Source organism: Hylobates moloch, unplaced genomic scaffold (genome assembly GCF_009828535.3).
Source record: "Hylobates moloch isolate HMO894 unplaced genomic scaffold, HMol_V3 SCAFFOLD_9, whole genome shotgun sequence".
Classification (NCBI taxonomy): domain Eukaryota; kingdom Metazoa; phylum Chordata; class Mammalia; order Primates; family Hylobatidae; genus Hylobates; species Hylobates moloch.
In genome coordinates, this window is record NW_026652284.1 from 80095599 (window position 1) to 80117749 (window position 22151).

Below are 22151 nucleotides of genomic sequence, written 5' to 3' on the forward strand. Positions count from 1 at the left end.
AGAATGTGTATATTCATTCATTGATTCATGAATTATTCATTTATTCAGCAGCTCTTTTTGAACATTTGCTGTATTCACTATCCCAGGTGCTGTGAAAATTCAAAGCTTAGCCAAATAGAAATCATTCCCTCAAGGAATGTGTCCGCCAGAGAAGATGTCACATACAGAAATAACTATAACATGAAGTATACAGTGATAAGAGCTGTAAAAGACATTCCCATTTTAAAAAAATTATCTGTGTTCAGAAAAGAGAAAGGATTTTTCCATCTGGGGAGGTGAAAAGGCTGAGATAGGTGGTGTTCGATTTGGTTATTGATTGATGTGAAGGATTTAGACATGAGACAGTGAGAAAGTAGGGGGTATAGAGGTATTTCAGGCTGAGAGAGAATATAGGAACAATAACACAGAGAAAAGAAGGTAGAGAAAATTATGTCATGGAAAGCAAGAAAAGATAGAATTTCAAGAAATAGTGGCTAAAAGTTTAATGCCATGGATATGTCACTTATCACTAACCAGAACATGGGCTTCTATTTCATCACATTTACCCTCTTCCGCATATCCATTCTCCCCTCTTCCTCCCAGTGTCTCATCATATATGGATGCTCAAGTCACTGTTTAAAGAAAAGAAACTTAATAATAGGTGGAGGTAACGTTTATTTCAACATTTAGTCCTGTCAAAAGATTGAGAATTACTTATTTAGGGAAGAAAGCTTAAGGAGCAATCTATTCATTAAATAAGCTTTTTTGAGATCCCATTTTGTCCTCAGAACTGTGTTAGGTGCTAGTAATATTTTTTTAAATAATGTGCCATTTCTGCCCTTAAGGATCTTAGAGTCAACTAAAGGAGTCAAACATATAAATAAGTAATTACAAAATATAGTGAGTCCTATGTTAGAGTAGTGTACTAGGTATAGACATGACCCAAGAGAGGCAGTGATCAGTTATGAGGATGGTAATTAGGGAATGCTTCCAAAAAGGGAAACACATCTGAGCCACTTTTTTATTTTTTAAGACAAATAGGATTAACCCACATGTTCTCATCCTAAACAAAATAATATTTCCTAGATGTCTTTTGTGTTAATATATAGAGAGTGTTTTTTTTTTTGTTTTTTGTTTTTTGTTTTTTGAGATGGAGTCTCCCTCTGTTGCCCAGGCTGGAGTGCAGTGGCACGATCTTGGCTCATGGCAACCTCCACCTCCTGGATTTAAGTAATTCTCCTGTCTCAGCCTCCAGAGTAGCTAGGACTACAGGCACCTGCCACCACGCTTGGCTAATTTTTGTGTTTTTAGTAGATACGGGGTTTCTCACCTTGTTGATCAGGCTGGTCTCGAACTCCTGACCTCAGGTAATCCACCCCCTTGGCCTCCCAAAGTGCTGGGATTTCAGGCGTGAGCCACCACTCCTGGCGTAGAGATATTCTTTATTCATTTTAACAGTTGTGTAGAAATACATTCTTTTTTTTTTTATTATACTTTAAGTTTTAGGGTACATGTGCACAATGTGCAGGTTTGTCACATGTGTATCCATGTGCCATGTTGGTGCGCTGCATCTATTAACTCGTCATTCAGCATTAGGTATATCTCCTAATGCTGTCCCTCCCCCCTCCCCCCACCCCACAACAGTCCCCAGAGTGTGATGTTCCCCTTCCTGTGTCCATGTGTTCTCATTGTTCAATTCCCACCTATGAGTGAGAACATGCGGTGTTTGATTTTCTGTCCTTGCGATAGTTTACTGAGAATGATGGTTTCCAGCTTCATCCATGTCCCTACAAAGGACATGAACTCATCCTTTTTTATGGCCGCATAGTATTCCATGGTGTATATGTGCCACATTTTCTTAATCCAGTCTATCGTTGTTGGACATTTGGGTTGGTTCCAAGTCTTTGCTATTGTGAATAGTGCTGCAATAAACATACGTGTGCATGTGTCTTTATAGCGGTATGATTTATAGTCCTTTGGGTATATACCCAGTAATGTGATGGCTGGGTCAAATGGTATTTCTAGTTCTAGATTCCTGAGGAATCGCCACACTGACTTCCACAATAGTTGAACTAGTTTACAGTCCCACCAACAGTGTAAAAGTGTTCCTATTTCTCCACATCCTCTCCAGCACCTGTTGTTTCCATTCTATAGATCTGCATGTTACATGTAACCAATCCTCTGTTGACAGATACTCGACTTGTTTCAACTTTTCTTATTAATAAACACAGTACTGAAGTACATACACACACGTATGTATATACATATATATGTGTGTACACACACTCGTGCTTTGGAATCTCTGTAAAACAAATTCTTAGAAGCATACTTCCTAGGGAAAAAAAAAGTTTTGGCCGGGTGCGGTGGCTCATGCTTGTAATCCCAGCACTTTGGGAGGCTGAAGCAGGTGGATCACCTGAGGTCAGGAGTTCGAGACCAGCCTGGCCAACATGGCAAAACCCCTTCTCTACTAAAAATACAAAAATTAGCTGGGCGTGATGGTGCATGCCTGTAATCCCAGCTACTCGGGAGGCTGAGGTGGGAGAATTGCTTGAACCCAGGGGCGGAGGTTGCAGTGAGCTGAGATCGTGCCACTTCACTCCAGCCTGGGTGAAAAAGCAAAACTCTGTCTAAAAAAAAAGTTGTTTTTTCTCATGCTTATACAGTACTTAGACCGGTCAGTCTTCTTAAACTGAAAGGTTAGTAAATAAAATATTATATTATTACTTTAATTTGAATCTCTTTGAGTATTGGTGAAGTTGAGTATGTTTTTATCTTTTTGTGTTTACTGGCTGGTTATATTTTTTCTTTTGTGGTCTAACTGCTGTCAGGATCTAGGATTTTACCCAGTGCAAGCTAGTAAGTTATCTTGTTAGTGTTTCATGGGTGCTGGCAGAAGGAATAAGACTCCTGGTCAGAAGCAAAGAAGTCTATTACTTGTGGCATGGCAAGCAGCATGAGCATCACGTTTTCATTGGTTCCCCTTGTTCCCAAGTCCCACAAGTGTGATGCAGAAGCGCCCCCACGGGTATGCTCTGCTTGCAGTAGACATTTGGCACAGTTGAGGAACTTGTAAAATCTGTCTTTTCTCTGTGATTATGTATCATTTTCTCATTGATTTGTAAGAGCTCTCTCCTATCAGAACGAATATTCCTTCACCTGTCATCGAATGTTACCTGTCTTATCCCAGTTTACTTTTTTAAATTTGATTTTATCATAGGTTTCATGCCACACATACAAAAATCTACCCTATTATAACATTTTTAAAATATTAACATGTTTCTTCTCTTATGCTTTCACTTCTTAGCCTTCAGCAGTTTTATCCTTTTGGAGTTTACTTTTGTGTAAAGAATGATGTAGGGACCCACTTTGGTTTTACCAAGTGACTAGTCAGTTCTTGCAGCTTCATTTTCCATCTTTCTCCTCCTTATTTGGTGTGGCACCTTCGTAACTTTTTTTTTTTTTTTGAGGCAGAATCTTGCTCTGTCGCCCAGGCTGGAGGGCAGTCACTGGTGTGACCGCTGCTCACTGCAACCTCTGCCTCCTGGGTTCAAGTAGTTCCCCTGCCTCGGCCTCCCAAGTAGCTGGGATTACAGGTGCACGCCACCACATCCGGCTAACTAATTTTTGTATTTTTAGTAAAGATGGGGTTTCACCATGTTGGCCAGGCTGGTCTCAAACTCCTGACCTCAGGTGATCTGCCCGCCTCGGCTTCCCAAAGTGCTGGGATTACAGGCACAAGCCACCATGCCTGGCTGGCACCTTCATTGCACAGTAAGATTTTGTCTGTACTTTGCCCTTTCTCTGCTATTTTATTCTTTTAATCTATTTGTATGTTACTACACTAGCCTTATCTTTTACTTACTATGGGTTTATAATAATACATTTAGCACCTTGTAGAATTTGTTCTCCATTATTACTTTTAAAATTTTGGCTGTTTTTATATATTATTCTTGAACTGGTCTTTAAAAATAAACAGGATGAATATACAGTAATATGAAAAGAAATCCTAAACTCCTGTCTTTTATAACCTTATTCTCCTCTAAAGATCTTAATATTGTAACTTTTATAAAGGTTTAATTTGAATTTCAACAAATATAAAAGCATAGTTTCTATTTGCAACTTCTAAATTTTTTTTATTTTAACATAGGTTCCTTGTAGCTTGGAATACTGGGATGAACTCCAGAAGGTTTTTGTTGCATTTAGAGAATTTAATCTGTCTGAAAGCAAAGTTTGTGAACTGCAGTTGCCGGATATCAATCTCGTGAATGACCAGAAGAAATTAGTATCTTCAGATCTTTGGAGAATTGTCTTGAACAGCAGTCAAAATGGAGCTGATGACCAAAGGTAATTCACTGAAAGATGATATGGTAGCATTAGCCTGGGAAACACTAGTGACCCCTCACTTAACTGTATCTCAGCTGTCTAGCAGCTGCATCTGTCTGAACAACAAATGAGAACCACAAAGAAAGACAAAATCTGATGTTTCAAAGTCTGCGTACTCAAAATCTTGTGTTTTTACTCATAATACAGCTCTGTGAGCCCTCACTAAGAACCTGTTCCTTAAATATAAAAAGAAAAAAAATGGAAAAAAGCAAATTAAACAAAAAGTCTAGTCATCTTCAACCTCAAAATACAGAGGAATACAGTCATACATGTAACACCTCAATAGACGCTTAATGACATCATAATCAATATGTGTAATGATTATCCTGGGGCATTAAAAGAAATGTTAAAAAAATTGAATTGTCTCCTTCTGAAAGGTAAATTTTAGGAATATTTTCATCTTAATTGTTTTTTTTTTTTATTTTTTTTATTTTTTATTTTTATTTTTATTTTTTTTAATTATACTTCAGGGTTTTAGGGTACATGTGCACAATGTGCAGGTTTGTTACATATGTATCCATGTGCCATGTTGATTTCCTGCACCCATTAACTCGTCATTTAGCATTAGGTATATCTCCTAATGCTGTCCCTCCCCCCTCCCCCCACCCATCTTAATTGTTTTTTTAAAACTTTAAAAGACAAGCCTCCCCTAGGTGACAAAGTGCAACTCTCTCAAAAAAAAAAAGAAAACGACAATCCTCCAGACACTAAGAAACTTGTGTAGCTATGTAATCCCAGCACTTTGGGAGGCCGAGGCGGGCGGATCACGAGGTCAGGAGATCGAGACCACGGTGAAACCCCGTCTCTACTAAAAAAAAAAAATATACAAAAACTTAGCCAGGCGTGGTGGCGGGCGCCTGTAGTCCCAGCTACTCGGAGAGGCTGAGGCAGGAGAATGACGTGAACCCGGGAGGCGGAGTTTGCAGTGAGCCGAGACTGCGCCACTGCACTCCAGCCTGGACGATAGAGCGAGACTCCATCTCAAAAAAAAAAAAAAAAAAAAAAAAACTTGTGTAGCTAACGAAAATAGCTCATACCCAGTGGATTTTATGCAGATAAAGTTTTATCCACCTATAAAGCCTCACTGGCCATAAAGAATCCCTAGAGTTAGCCGGGCACAGTGGCTCACAGTTGTAATCCCAGCACTTTGGAAGGCCAAGGCAGGTAGACTGCTTGAGCCCATCAGTTTGAGATCAGCCTGGGCAATGTGGTGAAACCCCATCTCTATAAAAAATACAAAACTAGCTGAGCATGGTGGCACACACCTGTAGTTCCAGCTACTTGGGAAGCTGTTGGGGAGAGGATCTCTTGAGCCCCGGAGGGTGAGGCTGCAGTGAGCCATGATCTCACCACTGCACCCCAGCCTGGGTGACAAAGCGAGACCCTGTCACACACACCAAAAAAATCTCTAGACCAGATTATCCTCATTTCAGTTTTTGCCTACTTAACACATCCACTAATTTACAGTAGAGAAAAATAGCTTCAGCAATCTATTCTTCAGCACTTCTAGCTTACACACACCTGCTAAGTCCCTTTGCTCATGACCCCATAAAAGACGATAAACAAAGTAAACCACAACCAGTGGAACAGCTTTCTTGGGTCATATACTATCATGTGTACTGTGAGCCTATGCTGTTCATTGCTGTGGATGCCCTACGTGCCACTTCTCCTGATGGGCTGGCTTAGTGTTGTTATCTTACTCCTTTTATGTAATACCTTCTTCTTTCCCTGGAAACAGCATTCTGACAGTAACAGAAAAAAAACTATCCACTATTCCAATACCTTGCTAATCAAATGTTTTTTCTTTTCTCTGTTACCGTTATTTTTGCCCATATGTGTACACGCTTTTACAAGGTTATAATCATAGCACACCACTTTGTATTCCAGTTCCTACTTTTTATTATAAATTATTGTCAATACTTTTTCTTTGGAAATATTTATTTTTATTAATATATGTTCATCGAAGAACATTTCGAAAATCAAACAATACTGCCCATAATTACAAGGAGATAACTTCTGTTAACATTTTGGTTTGTAGCCTCATTGTCTTTTTCATTGATTATTTTGTATGCTTGATAATAATGTGTTTTGTGTTTTATATTTCATATATTCTATTTCTAGGTCATTTGGGCTCTTTAAAAATATTTACTTTCCTAACAGTTTAGCTAGTATTGTAGAATTAGTGAAAATATACTAGAGAAGTAGTGTTTTAACTTTACCTGCATATAGTTCAGCAATAAAAAGAACACCCATCCTGTGATGAATTATTTCATGGATGGAAAGATTGCCTTTTCTAAGTTTAGATTATCTCATCAGAAACCAGGAAATCTCAGAAAATAGAGCTATGGATAACTAAATTGATTCTTTTAAATCTGAGTTTCATTAATAGTATCAAGTTAGAACTGACTTCTTGATTCTAATTATGAAGTAATGCATTTTCACCATCGAAAGAAGCATTGTGGAGAAAGCTAATGCCTCTGAATCTGAAACATTTATAAAAATTACTTTTCTGGTAAGCTTAACAGTATAGAAATGTGGAGCCTTTAGGAGACAGAAATTTAGGCAGACAATCAAATTCAGGCAGTTTTTCACCAAGCATCTGACATTGTAATCACAGATCTTTGTCCTCACCAGGGATTTTTCACCTTACCTAATATTTCACAATTTATCACACTTTAAATTGTTTGAGATTAATCATTTTTCAGATAAAAATTGATATTAATGAAATTAAATTAGAAGAGTTGGTTTAAAAGTCAACAAAATGAAACACTATTAAGGATTATATTTGTTTCGTCCAATTTCTAGAAAGAAAACAGTAATGATTTGATAATATGTCAATATTTCATGCAGACAGAAACCTTTTACAGTTAGCCTCAGTATATTCTGTCACATGAGGAATCTAAATCTGGACAAAAACCTGGTACTTTTATGATTAGAGATTGTCTTATAAAGGATAGTCTCAGTGGTTTGAGAAGGATTTACATCAGACTATTGGACATTACTGAAAGAAAGGTCACAAAAATATATCCCATGAAGCCTAATTAAAAAAGAAGAGCCTCTTGCCTAAAATTGAGATGAATTTTTAATGTTCCTGTGGTAATGGCATCACTGCAAATATGTAAATAGAGGTAGCATTTAATAGATGTAGAAGACCTCTGTTCCACCTTTCAAGGTGGAAGACCTAGGTTTAAGGCCTGGCTCCATCAACAATATGCTATTTGGTGTTGAGAGATTGATTTCTTTTTTTTTTTAATTTTATTATTATTATACTTTAACTTTTAGGGTACATGTGTACAACTTGCAGGGTTGTTACATATGTATACATGTGCCATGTTAGTGTGCTACACCCATTAACTCGTCATTTAGCATTAGGTATATCTCCTAATGCTATCCCTCCCCCCTCCCCACACCCCACAACAGTCCCCAGTGTGTGATGTTCCCCTTCCTGTGTCCACGTGTTCTCATTGTTCAGTTCCCACCTATGAGTGAGAACATGCGGTGTTTGGTTTTTTGTCCTTGCGATAGTTTGCTGAGAATGATGGTTTCCAGTTTCATCCATGTCCCTATAAAGGACATGAACTCATCATTTTTTATGGCTGCATAGTATTCCATGGTGTATATGTGCCACATTTTCTTAATCCAGTCTATCATTGTTGGACATTTGGGTTGGTTCCAAGTCTTTGCTATTGTGAATAGTGCCGCTGTAAACATACGTGTGCATGTATCTTTATAGCAGCATGATTTATAATCCTTTGGGTATATACCCAGTAATGGGATGGCTGGGTCAAATGGTATTTCTAGCTCTAGATCCCTGAGGAATCACCACGCTGACTTCCACAATGGTTGAACTAGTTTACAGTCCCACCAAAAATGTAAAAGTGTTCCTATTTCTCCACATCCTCTCCAGCACCTGTTGTTTCCTGACTTTTTAATGATTGCCATTCTACCTGGTGTGAGATGGTATCTCATTGTGGTTTTGATTTGCATTTCTCTGATGGCCATTGATGATCAGCATTTTTTCATGTATTTTTTGGCTGCATAAATGTCTTCTTTTGAGAAGTGTCTGTTCATATCCTTCACCCACTTTTTGAGGGAGTTGTTTGTTTTTTTCTTGTAAATTTGTTTGAGTTCATTGTAGATTCTGGATATTAGCCCTTCGGCAGACGAGTAGGTTGCAAAAATATTCTCCCCATTCTGTAGGTTGCCTGTTCACTCTGATGGTAGTTTCTTTTGCTGTGCAGAAGCTCTTTAGTTTAATTCGATCCCATTTGTCAATTTTGGCTTTTGTTGCCATTGCTTTTGGTGTTTTAGACATGAAGTCCTTGTCCACGCCTATGTCCTGAATGGTATTGCCTAGGTTTTCTTCTAGGGTTTTTATGGTTTTAGGTCTAATATTTAAGTCTTTAATCGATCTTGAATTAATTTTTATTTAAGGAGTAAGGAAGGGATCCAGTTTCAGCTTTCTACATATGGCTAGCCAGTTTTCCCAGCACCATTTATTAAATAGGGAATCCTTTCCCCATTGCTTGTTTTTGTCAGGTTTGTCAAAGATCAGATGGTGGTAGATATGCGGCATTATTTCTGAGGGCTCTGTTCTGTTCCATTGGTCTATATCTCTATTTTGGTACCAGTACCATGCTGTTTTGGTTACTGTAGCCTTGTAGTATAGTTTGAAGTCAGGTAGTGTGATGCCTCCAGCTTTGTTCTTTTGGGTTAGGATTGGCTTGGCGATGTGGGCTCTTTTTTGGTTCCATATGAACTTTAAAGTAGTTTTTTCCAATGCTGTGAAGAAAGTCATTGGTAGCTTGATGGGGATGGCATTGAATCTATAAATTACCTTGGGCAGTATGGCCATTTTCACAATATTGATTCTTCCTACCCAAGAGCATGGAGTGTTCTTCCATTTGTTTGTATCCTCTTTTATTTCATTGAGCAGTGGTTTGTAGTTCTCCTTGAAGAGGTCCTTCACATCCCTTGTAAGTTGGATTCCTAGGTATTTTATTCTCTTTGAAGCAGTTGTGAATGGGAGTTCACTCATGATTTGGCTCTCTGATTGTCTGTTATTGATGTGTAAGAATGCTTGTGATTTTTGTACGTTCATTTTGTATCCTGAGACTTTACTGAAGTTGCCTATCAGCTTAAGGAGATTTTGGGCTGAGACGATGGGGTTTTCTAGATATCAAATCATGTCATCTGCAAACAGGAACAATTTGACTTCCTCTTTTCCTAATTGAATACCCTTTATTTCTTTCTCCTGCCCAATTGCCCTGGCCAGAAATTCCAATACTGTGTTGAATAGGAGTGGTGAGAGAGGGCATCCTTATCTTGTGCCAGTTTTCAAAGGGAATGCTTCCAGTTTTTGCCCATTCACTATGATATTGGCTGTGGGTTTGTCATAGATAGCTCTTATTATTTTGAGAAACGTCCCATCAATACCTAATTGATTGAGAGTTTTTAGCATGAAGGGCTGTTGAATTTTGTCAAAGGCCTTTTCTGCATCTATTGAGATAATCATGTGGTTTTTGTCTTTGGTTCTGTTTATATGCTGGATTGCATTTATTGATTTACTTATGTTGAACCAGCCTTGCATCCCAGGGATGAAGCCCACTTGATCATGTTGGATAAGCTTTTTGATGTGCTGCTGGATTTGGTTTGCCAGTATTTTATTGAGGATTTTTGCATCGATGTTCATCAAGGATATTGGTCTAAAATTCTCTTTTTTGGTTGTGTCTCTGCCAGGCTTTGGTATCAGGATGATGCTAGCCTCATAAAATGAGTTAGGGAGGATTCCCTCTTTTTCTACTGATTGGAATTGTTTCAGAAGGAATGGTACCAGCTCCTCTTTGTACCTCTGGTAGAATTTGGCTGTGAATCCATCTGGTCCTGGACTTTTTTTGGTTGGTAAGCTATTGATTATTGCCTCAATTTCAGAGCCTGTTATTGGTCTATTCAGAGACTCAACTTCTTCCTGGTTTAGTCTTGGGAGGATATATGTGTTGAGGAATTTATCCATTTCTTCTAGATTTTCTAGTTTATTTGCGTAGAGTTGTTTATAGTATTCTCTGATGGTAGTTTGTATTTCTGTGGGATCAGTGGTGATATCCCCTTTTTCATTTTATATTGCATCTATTTGATTCTTCTCTCTTTTCTTCTTTATTAGTCTTGCTATCAGTCTATCAATTTTGTTGATCTTTTCAAAAAACCAGCTCCTGGATTCATTAATTTTTTGAAGGGTTTTTTGTGTCTCTATTTCCTTCAGTTCTGCTCTGATCTTAGTTATTTGTTGCCTTCTGCTAGCTTTTGAATGTGTTTGCTGTTGCTTCTCTAGTTCTTTTCATTGTGATGTTAGGGTGTCAATTTTAGATCTTTCCTGCTTTCTCTTGTGGGCATTTAGTGCTATAAATTTCCCTCTACACACTGCTGGGAATGTGTCCCAGAGATTCTGGTATGTTGTGTCTTTGTTCTCATTGGTTTCAAAGAACATCTTTCTTTCTGCCTTCATTTCGTTATGTACCCAGTAGTCATTCAGGAGCAGGTTGTTCAGTTTCCATGTAGTTGTGTGGTTTTCAGTGAGTTTCTTAATCCTGAGTTCTAGTTTGATTGCACTGTGGTCTGAGAGACAGTTTGTTATAATTTCTGTTCTTTTACATTTGCTGAGGAGTGCTTTACTTCCAACTATGTGGTCAATTTTGGAGTAGGTGTGGTGTGGTGCTGAAAAGAATGTATATTCTGTTGATTTGGGGTGGAGAGTTCTGTAGATGTCTATTAGGTCCACTTTATGTAGAGCTGAGTTCAATTCCTGGATATCCTTGTTAACTTTCTGTCTCATTGATCTGTCTAATGTTGACAGTGGGGTGTTAAAATCTCCCATTATTATTGTGTGGGAGTCTAAGTCTCTTTGTAGGTCACTAAGGACTTGCTTTATGAATCTGGGTGCTCCTATATTGGGTGCATATATATTTAGAATAGTTAGCTCTTCTTATTGAATTGATCCCTTTACCATTATGTAATGGCCTTCTTTGTCTCTTTTGATCTTTGTTGGTTTAAAGTCTGTTTTATCACAGACTAGGATTGCAACCCCTGCCTTTTTTTGTTTTTCATTTGCTTGGTAGATCTTCCTCCATCCCTTTATTTTGAGCCCATGTGTGTCTCTGCACGTCAGATGGGTTTCCTGAATACAGCACACTGATGAGTCTTGACTCTTTATCCAATTTGCCAGTCTGTGTCTTTTAATTGGAGCATTTAGCCCATTACATTTAAGGTTAATATTGTTATGTGTGAATTTGATCCTGTCATCACGATGTTAGCTGGTTATTTTGCTCATTAGTTGATGCAGTTTCTTCCTAGCCTTGATGATCTTTACAATTTGGCATGTTTTTGCCACGGCTGGTACCAGTTGTTCCTATGTTTAGTGCTTCCTTCAGGAGCTCTTGTAGGGCAGGGCTGGTGGTGACAGAATCTCTCAGCATTTGCTTGTCTGTAAAGTATTTTATTTCTCCTTCATTTATGAAGCTTAGTTTGGCTGGATATGAAATTCTAGGTTGAAAATTCTTTTCTTTAAGAATGTTGAATATTGGTCCCCACTGTCTTCTGGCTTGTAGAGTTTCTGCCAAGAGATCAGCTGTTAGTCTGATGGGCTTCTTTTTGTGGGTAACCTGACCTTTCTCTCTGGCTGCCCTTACCATTTTTTCCTTCATTTCAACTTTGGTAAATCTGAGAATTATGTGTCTTGGAGTTGCTCTTCTCGAGGAGTATCTTTGTGGCGTTCTCTGTATTTCCTGAATGTGAATGTTGGCCTGCCTTGCTCGATTGGGGAAGTTCTCCTGGATAATATCCTGCAGAGTGTTTTCCAACTTGGTTCCATTCTCCCCATCACTTTCAGGTACACCAGTCAGACGTAGATTTTGTCTTTTCACATCGTCCCATATTTCTTGGAGGCTTTGTTCATTTCCTTTTATTCTTTTTCTCTAAACTTCTCTTCTCGCTTCATTTCATTCATTTCATCTTCCATCACTGATACCCTTTCTTCCAGTTGATTGCATCAGCTACTGAGACTTCTGCATTTGTCATGTAGCTCTCATGCCTTGGTTTTCAGCTCCATCAGGTCCTTTAAGGACTTCTCTGCATTCGTTATTCTAGTTATCCCTTTGTCTAATTTTTTTTCCAAAGCTTTTAACTTCTTTGCCATTGGTTCGAATTTCCTCCTGTAGCTCGGAGTAGCTTGATCATCTGAAGCCTTCTTCCCTCAACTCGTCAAAGTCATTCTCCATCCAGCTTTGTTCCTTTGCTGGTGAGGAGCTGCGTTCCTTTGAAGGAGGAGAGGCGCTCTGATTTTTAGAGTTTCCAGTTTTTCTGCTCTGTTTTTTTCCCATCTTTGTGTTTTTATCTACCTTTGGTCTTTGATGATGGTGACGTACAGATGGGGTTTTGGTGTGGATGTCATTTCTGTTTGTTAGTTTTCCTTCTAACAGACCAGACCCTCAGCTGCAGGTCTGTTGGAGTTTGCTAGAGGTCCACTCTAGACCCTGTTTGCCTGGGTGTCAGCAGCAGTGGCTGCAGAACAGCGGATGTTGGTGAACCGCAAATGCTGCTGCCTGATCAGTCCTCTGGAAGTTGTGTCTCAGAGGAGTTCCCGGCTGGCTGTGTGAGGTGTCAGTCCGCCCCTACTGGGGGGTGCCTCCCAGTTAGGCTACTCGGGGGTCAGGGACCCACTTGAGGAGGCAGTCTGCCCATTCTCAGATCTCAAGCTGCGTGCTGGGAGAACCACTACTCTCTTCAAAGCTGTCAGAGAGGGACATTTAAGTCTGCAGAGGTTACTGCTGTCTTTTTGTTTGTCTGTGCTCTGCCCCCAGAGGTGGAGCCTACAGAGGCAGGCTAGCCTCCTTGAGCTGTGGTGAGCTCCACCCAGTTTGAGCTTCCAGGCCGCTTTGTTTACCTAATCAAACAACTAACTGGACAATGGCGGGCGCCCCTCCCCCATCCTCGCTGCCGCCTTGCAGTTTGATCTCGGACTGCTGTGCTAACAATGAGTGAGACTCCGTGGGTGTAGGACCCTCCAAGCCAGGTGCGGGATATCATCTCCTGGTGTGCCGTTTTTTAAACCCATTGGAAAAGTGCAGTATTAGGGTGGGAGTGACCCGATTTTCCAGGCGCTGTCTGTCACCCCTTTCTTTGACTAGGAAAGGGAATTCCCTGACCCCTTGCACTTCCTGGGTGAGGCGATGCCTCGCCCTGCTTCAGCTCACGCACGGTTCGCTGCACCCACTGTCCTGCACCTACTGTCTGGCACTCCCCAGTGAGATGAACCCAGTACCTTAGCTGGAAATGCGGAAATCACCCGTCTTCTGCGTCGCTCACGCTGGGAGCTGTAGACCGGAGCTGTTGGTATTCGGCCATCTTGATAATCATCTGAGAGACTGATTTCTAAACTGAGACTTTAAGAAGTGAATAGGCACTAACCAGTTCAATGGATGACAGGGAGCCCCCAGTGCAAATGACTGAAGACAAAATAGAGTCAATAATTGGGTGGGTTCAGTGGCTAACATCTATAATCCCTGCACTTTGGGAGGCTGAGGTGGGAAGATGGCTTGAGCTCAGGAGTTCAAGACCAGAGTGGGCAATAGTGAGACTTTTGTCTCCACAAAAAAATTTAAAACAGCCAAGTGAAACGGTGCATGCCTGTAGTCCCAGCTGATCAGGAGGCTAAGGTGGGAGGATTGCTTGAGCCCAGGAGGCAGAAGTTGCAGTGAGCCAAGATCACACCACTGCACTCCAGCCTGGGTGACAGAGCGAGACCCTGTCTCAAAAAATAAAAAATGAGTCATTAGTTAGGTTCCTATATCTTTAACTAATGGTTTGCTTGATCATATTATGGTTTTTGGGAGGGAGCATTTGAAGTAAATGTTGACCTTTATAGTACTGACCTTTGAAAGCCTTCCCCTTCTATTTGCTGTGCACTGGACTAGAGGCAAGGGATGCAGCCTCTGGAGCCCTGGTCATTCTATCCATTTCAGCTGTTTATCTTACTCCCATCATGTGTATATTTGTCCACACCCATTGCCTGTTTCCAAAGCCTATGTAAACCTCTTATCAGTCAGGTTCTGACAGGAAACAGATGGCAACTCAGACTGGGTGACTGGGGAGAGTTTAATGAACTGCAAAAGTGGGGGCTAGGAACCCTGGGAAACTGTCCCAATCTTAGGCCAAAAGAAGCCAAGTGATAGAGCCATTATCAAAACTGTAACTCAGTGAGGATGTTTGTAGCTACGTTTGGTAGAGGAACACAGCTAATGTACAGAGATCTGGCTGCAAAGGAACCGGGAAAATACATACCCTTACCTCACTCCTCTTCTGCCTTCTAAGTCACCTCGTGGGTACCTCCCACTGACTGAATCCAAGGACAAGCCAGAGGACAAAGTAGCTTGTTGGTGCAGTCCAGAAAGCTCCCTTCCAGAGGCAAAGAAGAAGGTGGGGAATGGTAGAAGGTGGGTCAAGAGAGCAAACAGAAGATATCCAGCAAGCGCACACTCTTATTTGCAATTGACAGCTTCTTACCAGGTGACTGGGAGGAACAAAATGGAAAAGGAGTCATGAGCCCTACTCTCTTGGGCCACCCTGGCAGGTTCCCTGGGTTTGAAATCAATCAGGTGTCTTCTGATGGATCAGAACAACTTTTTACTTTATTTATTCCCTCTTACCTTCACCCCTAAAGAGCTAATTCCAGAAATACTTACTTTGGCTGTGGAAAGTAACACAAATTACAGACATTTATTATATAACACAATAGTAATTGTGCAGATCTCAATATGTATGTCTGGTTAATTCTGTATAAGTTGTTTGATGATAACGTTAAACTCTTGATCTGTGCCAAGACTTTGGTACTTTCCTGTCCATATTTCATGGTCATCTTCTGCCAATATTAAAGCATGTGAGAGCAGATTGCTTGTAAGGACTTTTTATCTCTACCCCCAAAATGCTGACTCATGACAGAAGGCATCTTGGAAAGAGAAATGGCTTAAGGGTGTATGGCTCTTTCTTCATGTGATAAAAATTAAACCTCTGGCGAGTTGTATAAAGTGCTTTTTAATATATATATTTTTTTCTTCCTACTCCCTCAAGATCTCATAAAAGAAATCACTGTCCACTCATATTTGGGAATCTTTGAGACAGTGATCCACAGCCTGTGTGTGTATGAGTGTGTGAATGTGAAGAACTCCTTTTCATTTCCCAAAACCTTTATTCTTGTGTATATAGACAGTGGAGGAATCAGAGAAAGCGTGGTGATGGATAAGTCCCTGAATCATTTCTTTTCTCTCTGCTGGTTGAACTCTCTCCCCCCAAAAAGTGACTGTGGCCTTCCAGATATTGTTTCTCTCCATTTGGCTACTTGGGTCTGCCCTTTTAGATGTATCTAGATTTTTGGGTAATTCGTTTAGTGTTATAAGCCATTTATACATAAATCTTGACATTTGGAACTGCTTTGTCACCTGTGTTTCTAGTTACACACTGGTATAATCCAGGATTTATCCAGAAAATTCTTTCCTTTGTCCCTCCCTAAGGCTAAAGCTGAGTTTTTGTCTTCTCTTCCTTGAGTAGAAGGAATACTTACATTTTTTCCTCAGGTTTGCTTTTGAGGCCCTTTGCTATTTTCTTTAGGTGGTGATTGAACTCTGTATACGAAGTCCTCCAGGGAGTTGGCCTTTGCCACGTAGTCCTTCTTGCATACACAGTCCCTGAAGTACTCAGGTGCTGCTCAGGTCTCAGAGTTCTTGGGTGATGGTACTTATGAGCTCTCTATGTCGTGTTGCCTACTCTATGAACCTTGGGAGATTCCTCTTCCTTTTTTTTTTTTTTTTAAGTTAGATTTAAAGGAGTGTTTTACCTGAAGGCTCATTTAAGGTTATTTTTCAAACTACAAACTGGAGCACATTCATGTGTTATGAAATAGCTGGTTACAACTGGAGTTTTTTAAATAACATAAAATAAAATAGAAAATAGTTTGAAAAAGACAAATATTATATGATTCTACTTACATGAGATCCCAAGAGTCGTCAAATTCATAAAGAGTATAGTGGTCGCTGTCAGGGGCTGTGGGGAGGGAAGGGTGGGAAGTGAGGGTTTAATGGACATGGAGTTTCAGCTTGGGAAAATCAAAAAGTTCTAGAGATGGATGGTGGTGATGGTTCCACAACAATGTGAATGTACTTAATGTCACTGAACTGTACACTTTAAAATGGTTAAAATGATAAATTTTATGTTATATATGTTAATATATTATCAATAGAAAATAGCGTGTGTCGTATTTTCAGAAAACCTTTTCCCCTGTTTTGTATGTGTATACTGGATTACAATAAAAATGTGCTTGTTATTTGGAGTTAGGGTTAAGACATTTGAAAAACAACCATTGTAAGGAGTGGAAGAAACGCAGTGCAACAGGCACACATGTCCTCCTGCGTCCTCTCTCACCCATTCAGCACTCTCCCGGGATGGACAGAGCAGTGTTCCTGCATTGGGTAGGGGAGAATTTATGTGAACCAACGTTGAGAGACAGTGCCCCGTTGAGATGAATGCCAATATGCTGTTGTGAGATCCCTCTTAGGAAGCTAAAAATAATCAATTAACATTAACCTATGTAGCCAGTATGGTACCTTGTCTTGCCCACAAGAAAAAGAGGAATGGATTTTTTTCATTTTTTTTTTTTTTTAATCAAGTGGTGGACATCATGCTAAGTAGTTTATATGCAGTAGCTCATGTAATACTTGAAAAAGGTAGGTCTAATTACTGTACTCATTTTATAAATGAAAAATACTGAGATTTAGCCAGGTGAAATAATTTGCATAATACTACAATATAAATGATAGCAGCACATACATTTTATTCTAGGTTCTCCTACCTTGGTCATTCTCTGCTTAATCTCACAATCGTGGTGGAAGGCAAGGAGGAGCAAGTCACGTCTTAATCTCTATGCTATATTATCCTATATTATAAAATCTTTATTACCATAAATGGATCCATAGAGAAGTGACATTCAGAGCTGGATCTTTAGGGATTGTGCCTAGGTCCCCACAGTGCCCTTAAGATAGGATCAGTCTACATCTAGATGTACTGGACACTCCTTGTTTAAAGAATTGATCCCCTCTATAGGTCACTCAGGACAGTTGGTACGTAACTCTTTGGCTAAAATGAAGGTATAAATAAAACACCTGCCATCCTTCTCACTGTCTAGGATATTTCCACTATCCTAAAAACAACACTTAAATAACCCTCTGATCTTAAAGCTACTTGAATAAATTACTGAATCGTGAATTGTGTTTATTACTATTTGAGAAGTCTTTGTTCCAGAAACTATTTTCCAGTTAAAAGTGAAGAGCACCAGATAATTCTATGAACACTGTCATTGGCCATGAATTTGACCTGTTTTGAAAGTCTTTTGGGAAAAGGGGAAGTATTGAAATATAAATATTATAAGTTGTGAGACTGTTTACTTTTCTTTTTCTGCTTATTATACATGTGATGTTTGACCTTTTGAGATGTGAATCAGATTAAAGTCTACTGTCATACTTAATTAGGGAAATTATATAAATGTAGCTACTGCAAGTCTCTAGCAGGGTCATCACTCATGTTTGACTATTTAGTCCTATTGTACTTAGATCATTTTAATCCTTAGGTATAAAGTAAACACATACATGCTACTTTTATAGTATATAATGGTGATTTAAGTTAAGAATATCAAAAACTATAAATGTGCTAATGTAAAATAGAGTTAAGGTATATACAAATTACATATACTATATTTTGTGTTTAAGAAGTGTGTGATTTTGTTGACTCCGATTTTTAAATAAAAGTTTTAATTTTGCATATAAATTAACCTAGTAACCATTTTAGTCAGGATTTCAAGATTGAAGGAGTATTGCTGACTAGAGTAGCGCTACTAGCACTAATGCTTACTGGAGTATGATTTTATGATTCAGAAGCTACTGTATATACCTAAAAATATGTCTAACCATTGCTTTGTGCATTTAATTTAGGAAAAGTGAAGAATCAATCAATTTGCTATAAGTAAAGATTGTATTAGATACTCATGATGTTTTAGCAACCTTGTGCAATATGTTATGATATTTGCCACTCTCAGGAGATAGAAAAATAAATCTTGGAAAATATCAGAATGTCAAAAACTATAATTGGCCAGAGAAATGCCTCAGATAAACCCCTCAAACTGTGTACCCATTTTAAAAAACTGGTCCCATAGAACTCTTGCCTGGGTTTTTAATAATATTTTGACTAACATTGTGCCCTATTTCTAAAAACTTACATGAGTAGTATAACGGAAAGAGTTCAAATGTGTAAAACACATGTACAACTAATATATTTTCCTCTTTCTGAATAAATACAAGTTTTAATTTTCTCTTGCCAATGAGATCTTTTGTTAACTCTACAAATTCCTAGAAAGTTACTTGGATTACTGTGCCCATTATACATGTTTTAAGAATATACTTAGCTGCATTTTTGTGCATAGTCAATAACCTAGTGCTCCAGAGTCTGTTTTCTTTGTCTGCAATGGAGATTTACTAGCATTGCAGTAAATGCTTACACCACATAACTGGAAACTCTTTGAGGTTAAACAACTCAGTAAACATGCTGGAATGCTCCTAGCTTTCATTTTCACCAGCCTGGTTTCACAACCTCTTTCAAAACCCAATGGAAGATTCACACCTCTGAAAATCCCACATGATTCACCCATGCCATTAATTTCCTCTTGTGTTTCCACTCTGGCAGCACTTCCCACTTTCCTATTCCTGGGGGGTGGTTCTGTTTGGTAATTTTTGTAAATGTCTACGTATTGAGTATCACCAGTTAGACTGTGAGTTCTTTGAAAATCAAAGATTTGTTTCTTTAGTGCTTCCTGTCATAGTTCTCCCTAGGATACTGTAAATCACATTGCTTGTCCTTAGGCCCCTCATGGATTTGGGAGCCAGGGTGTGACAGCTACAGAGCATATTCAGGATGAAAAGAAGAGAGTGGAAGACAGTGAGCTGTGGGGAAAGGGCAACATTGATTCGGTGATCCACAATTAACAGGACACAACTTGTTCTCCTCCAACAATCCCAGATTCCCAGGTCTCATGCTCCTGTTAGCATCAATGCAATCTGGGCAGCATGCTTCCCGTGCACAGCAGCAGCCACCATGTGCAGACATCTTCCCTTCTATGGATGCCGTCACTATTCATTTTAATCAGATTTAACTCATTTTAATCAGATTTAACTCGTATAGGCTGGGAGTGGTGGCTCAAGCCTGTAACCCCAGCACTTTGAGAGGACAAGGTGAGTGGATCACTTGGGGTCAGGAGTTCAAGACCAGCCTGATCAACGTGTTGAAACCCCATCTCTACTAAAAATACAAAAATTAGCTGGGCATGGTGGCCGGTGCCTGCAATCCCAGCTACTTGGGAGGCTGAGGCAGGAGAATCACTTGAACCTGGGAGGCAGAGATTGCATTGAGCCAAGGTTGTGCCACGCTGCTCCAGCCTGGCCTGGACAACAAAATGAGACTCCATCTCAAAAAAAAATAAAGATTTAACTTGTATAAGATAGTGTTAAGAGGATGGGCAAGTGAAGAGAGGACCCATGCATTGTAATTGTCCATGGGACCCTCATTCTTCTGGATATGGTCATAACTTTTATGGCACCCATTACGGTAGTGAGTGAGTTCTTAATAAAGAATATCGACTGACTCCTGTGGAAATATGGGTATGGACAATCTGGAGAAGTAAAACAAAAGTGACATATTTATGGTGACACTGAAGTATTGGGTTTTTGAGTGGCAGAGTCATACTCTCAACTGCATTGATCTTAAACTAATAACAAATGGCCCATAAGTTTTGTGAGATGTGGATGGAAGCACATTGAGTTGGAGATCAGTATGATCATAGATCAGTATGAGTTGGCATTTGAGGAATCCTTTGAAAGTTTTCTGTGAACAATTCATAGAGAATAATCAACATGATTCCAGGCTGGAATGCAGTGCACGACAGCCTTGACCTGCTGTGCTTAAGCAATTATCCCACCTCAACCACTGAGTAGCTGGGACTGCAGGTGCATGCCACCACATCCAGCTAATTTTCTGGATGAGGTGAGGTCTCACTATGTTACCCAGGCTGGTCTCGAACTCCTGAGCTGAAGTGATCCTGCTTCCTCGGTCTTCCAAAGTACTAGGATAACAAGCATGAGCCACTGCACCCGGCCAAACACGAACTTAATTTTAAAAAATAACTAATTTACATACGAAAATACAGAAGATTTGATAAAATATTGACTATAGGATTTTCAGTGCTAGTTTTAGAAACCCTTATAAAAAGACATTTCACTCATGTAATATTGGGCAATTTTGGTTATTGTACTTCTTTTATCACTTCTTTCCCATAGCTCTGCAAGTGAGTCTGGTTCTCAAAGCACTTGTGATCCACTTGTGACTCCAACAGCCCTGGCTGCCTGTACCAGAGTTGACTCCTGCTTTACCCCATGGTTTGTCCCATCCCTTTGCATTTCCTTCCAGTTTGCTCACCTGGAATTCCATCTTTGTCATCACCTTGACCAACTAGGCACAGGTACTCTTTTCTTTAGCATCAGAATAACATCCATTTAATACTTACCATTTTCTGTTGAGTGTTTTCAAAACAGAAGTCAACAATCTTAGATAGTGTATTTTCAGGAAGTATAAAGCGAGCAGTGGCAAAGTTATCCTGGGGTTGACTTGGCAAAACAGGCATAACCTTTACTTCTGAACCAGCTTATGAACCTATTATATAAGTTGTCAATGGTATTGAGCTGACATGTTTTTGAATGCTACCTAATGAGAATTTTTCAAGGAAGTTAGTTTTACTGTAATTCCAATTATGATCTTGTATTAGTTCATTTTTCACGCTGCTGATAAAGACATACCCAAGACTGGGAAGAAAAAGAGATTTAATGGACTTACAGTTCCACATGGCCGGGGAGACCTCACAATCGTGGTGGAAGGCAAGGAGGAGCAGGTCACATCTTACATGGATGGCAGCAGGCAAAGAGAGCTTGTGCAGGGAAACTCCAGTTTTTTTATAACCATCAGATCTCGTGAGACTTATTCACTATCACGAGAACAGTACAGGAAAGAGCTGCCCCACTGATTCGATTATCTCCCACTGGGTCCTTCTCACAACACGTGGGAATTCAAGATGAGATTTGGGTGGGGACACAACCAAACCATATAAGATCTCTTTGAAAGAACTATGTCTGTTCTTGTTCAGTATCCTGAGTCATTACATTAGTAGCAAATAGATTCCAAAAATACTTGGTATTGCCTGATTTCAAAAGCATGAATACTTTCTACAAAAGATAGGCACAGTCTCAAATTAATTTAAAGGGGTATCATTTTTACAAGTTTGGAAGGAAGTTTAAATTTTCCCACACACCAAAAGTGGCCTTTTATAAGTTTACTAATGTTATTTGAACAATTATTTCTCAATCTTTATGTTCTGTACCAAACCTTTTCTAGGTGATACATTTTGACTCATGTATTAGGTTTTTGACCTACATGTAATGAAGGGAAGAGGAGAAAATCAGATTAAAACAAAACACAGCTGGCTGGGCACAGTGACTCACACCTGCAATCCCAACACTTTGGGAGGCTGAGGCGGGTGGATCACGATGTCAGGAGATTGAGACCATCCTGGCTAACACGGTGAAACCCCATCTCTACTAAAAATACAAAAAAATTAGCCGGGCCTGGTGGCACGTGCCTGTAATCCCAGC

General features: G+C 39.6%; 1 protein-coding gene across 1 annotated transcript in view; it reads left to right on the forward strand.

Annotated features, from left to right (window-relative positions):
- Window positions 1–22151, forward strand: part of VPS13B (vacuolar protein sorting 13 homolog B) — a 915321-nt gene that overhangs the window by 785320 nt on the left and 107850 nt on the right. Inside the window, exons 40-41 of the mRNA XM_032760928.2 lie at window positions 4130–4326; window positions 20787–20968. Of these exons, the coding sequence (XP_032616819.1) occupies window positions 4130–4326; window positions 20787–20968 (379 nt within the window). The remainder of the gene's footprint in view (window positions 1–4129; window positions 4327–20786; window positions 20969–22151) is intronic.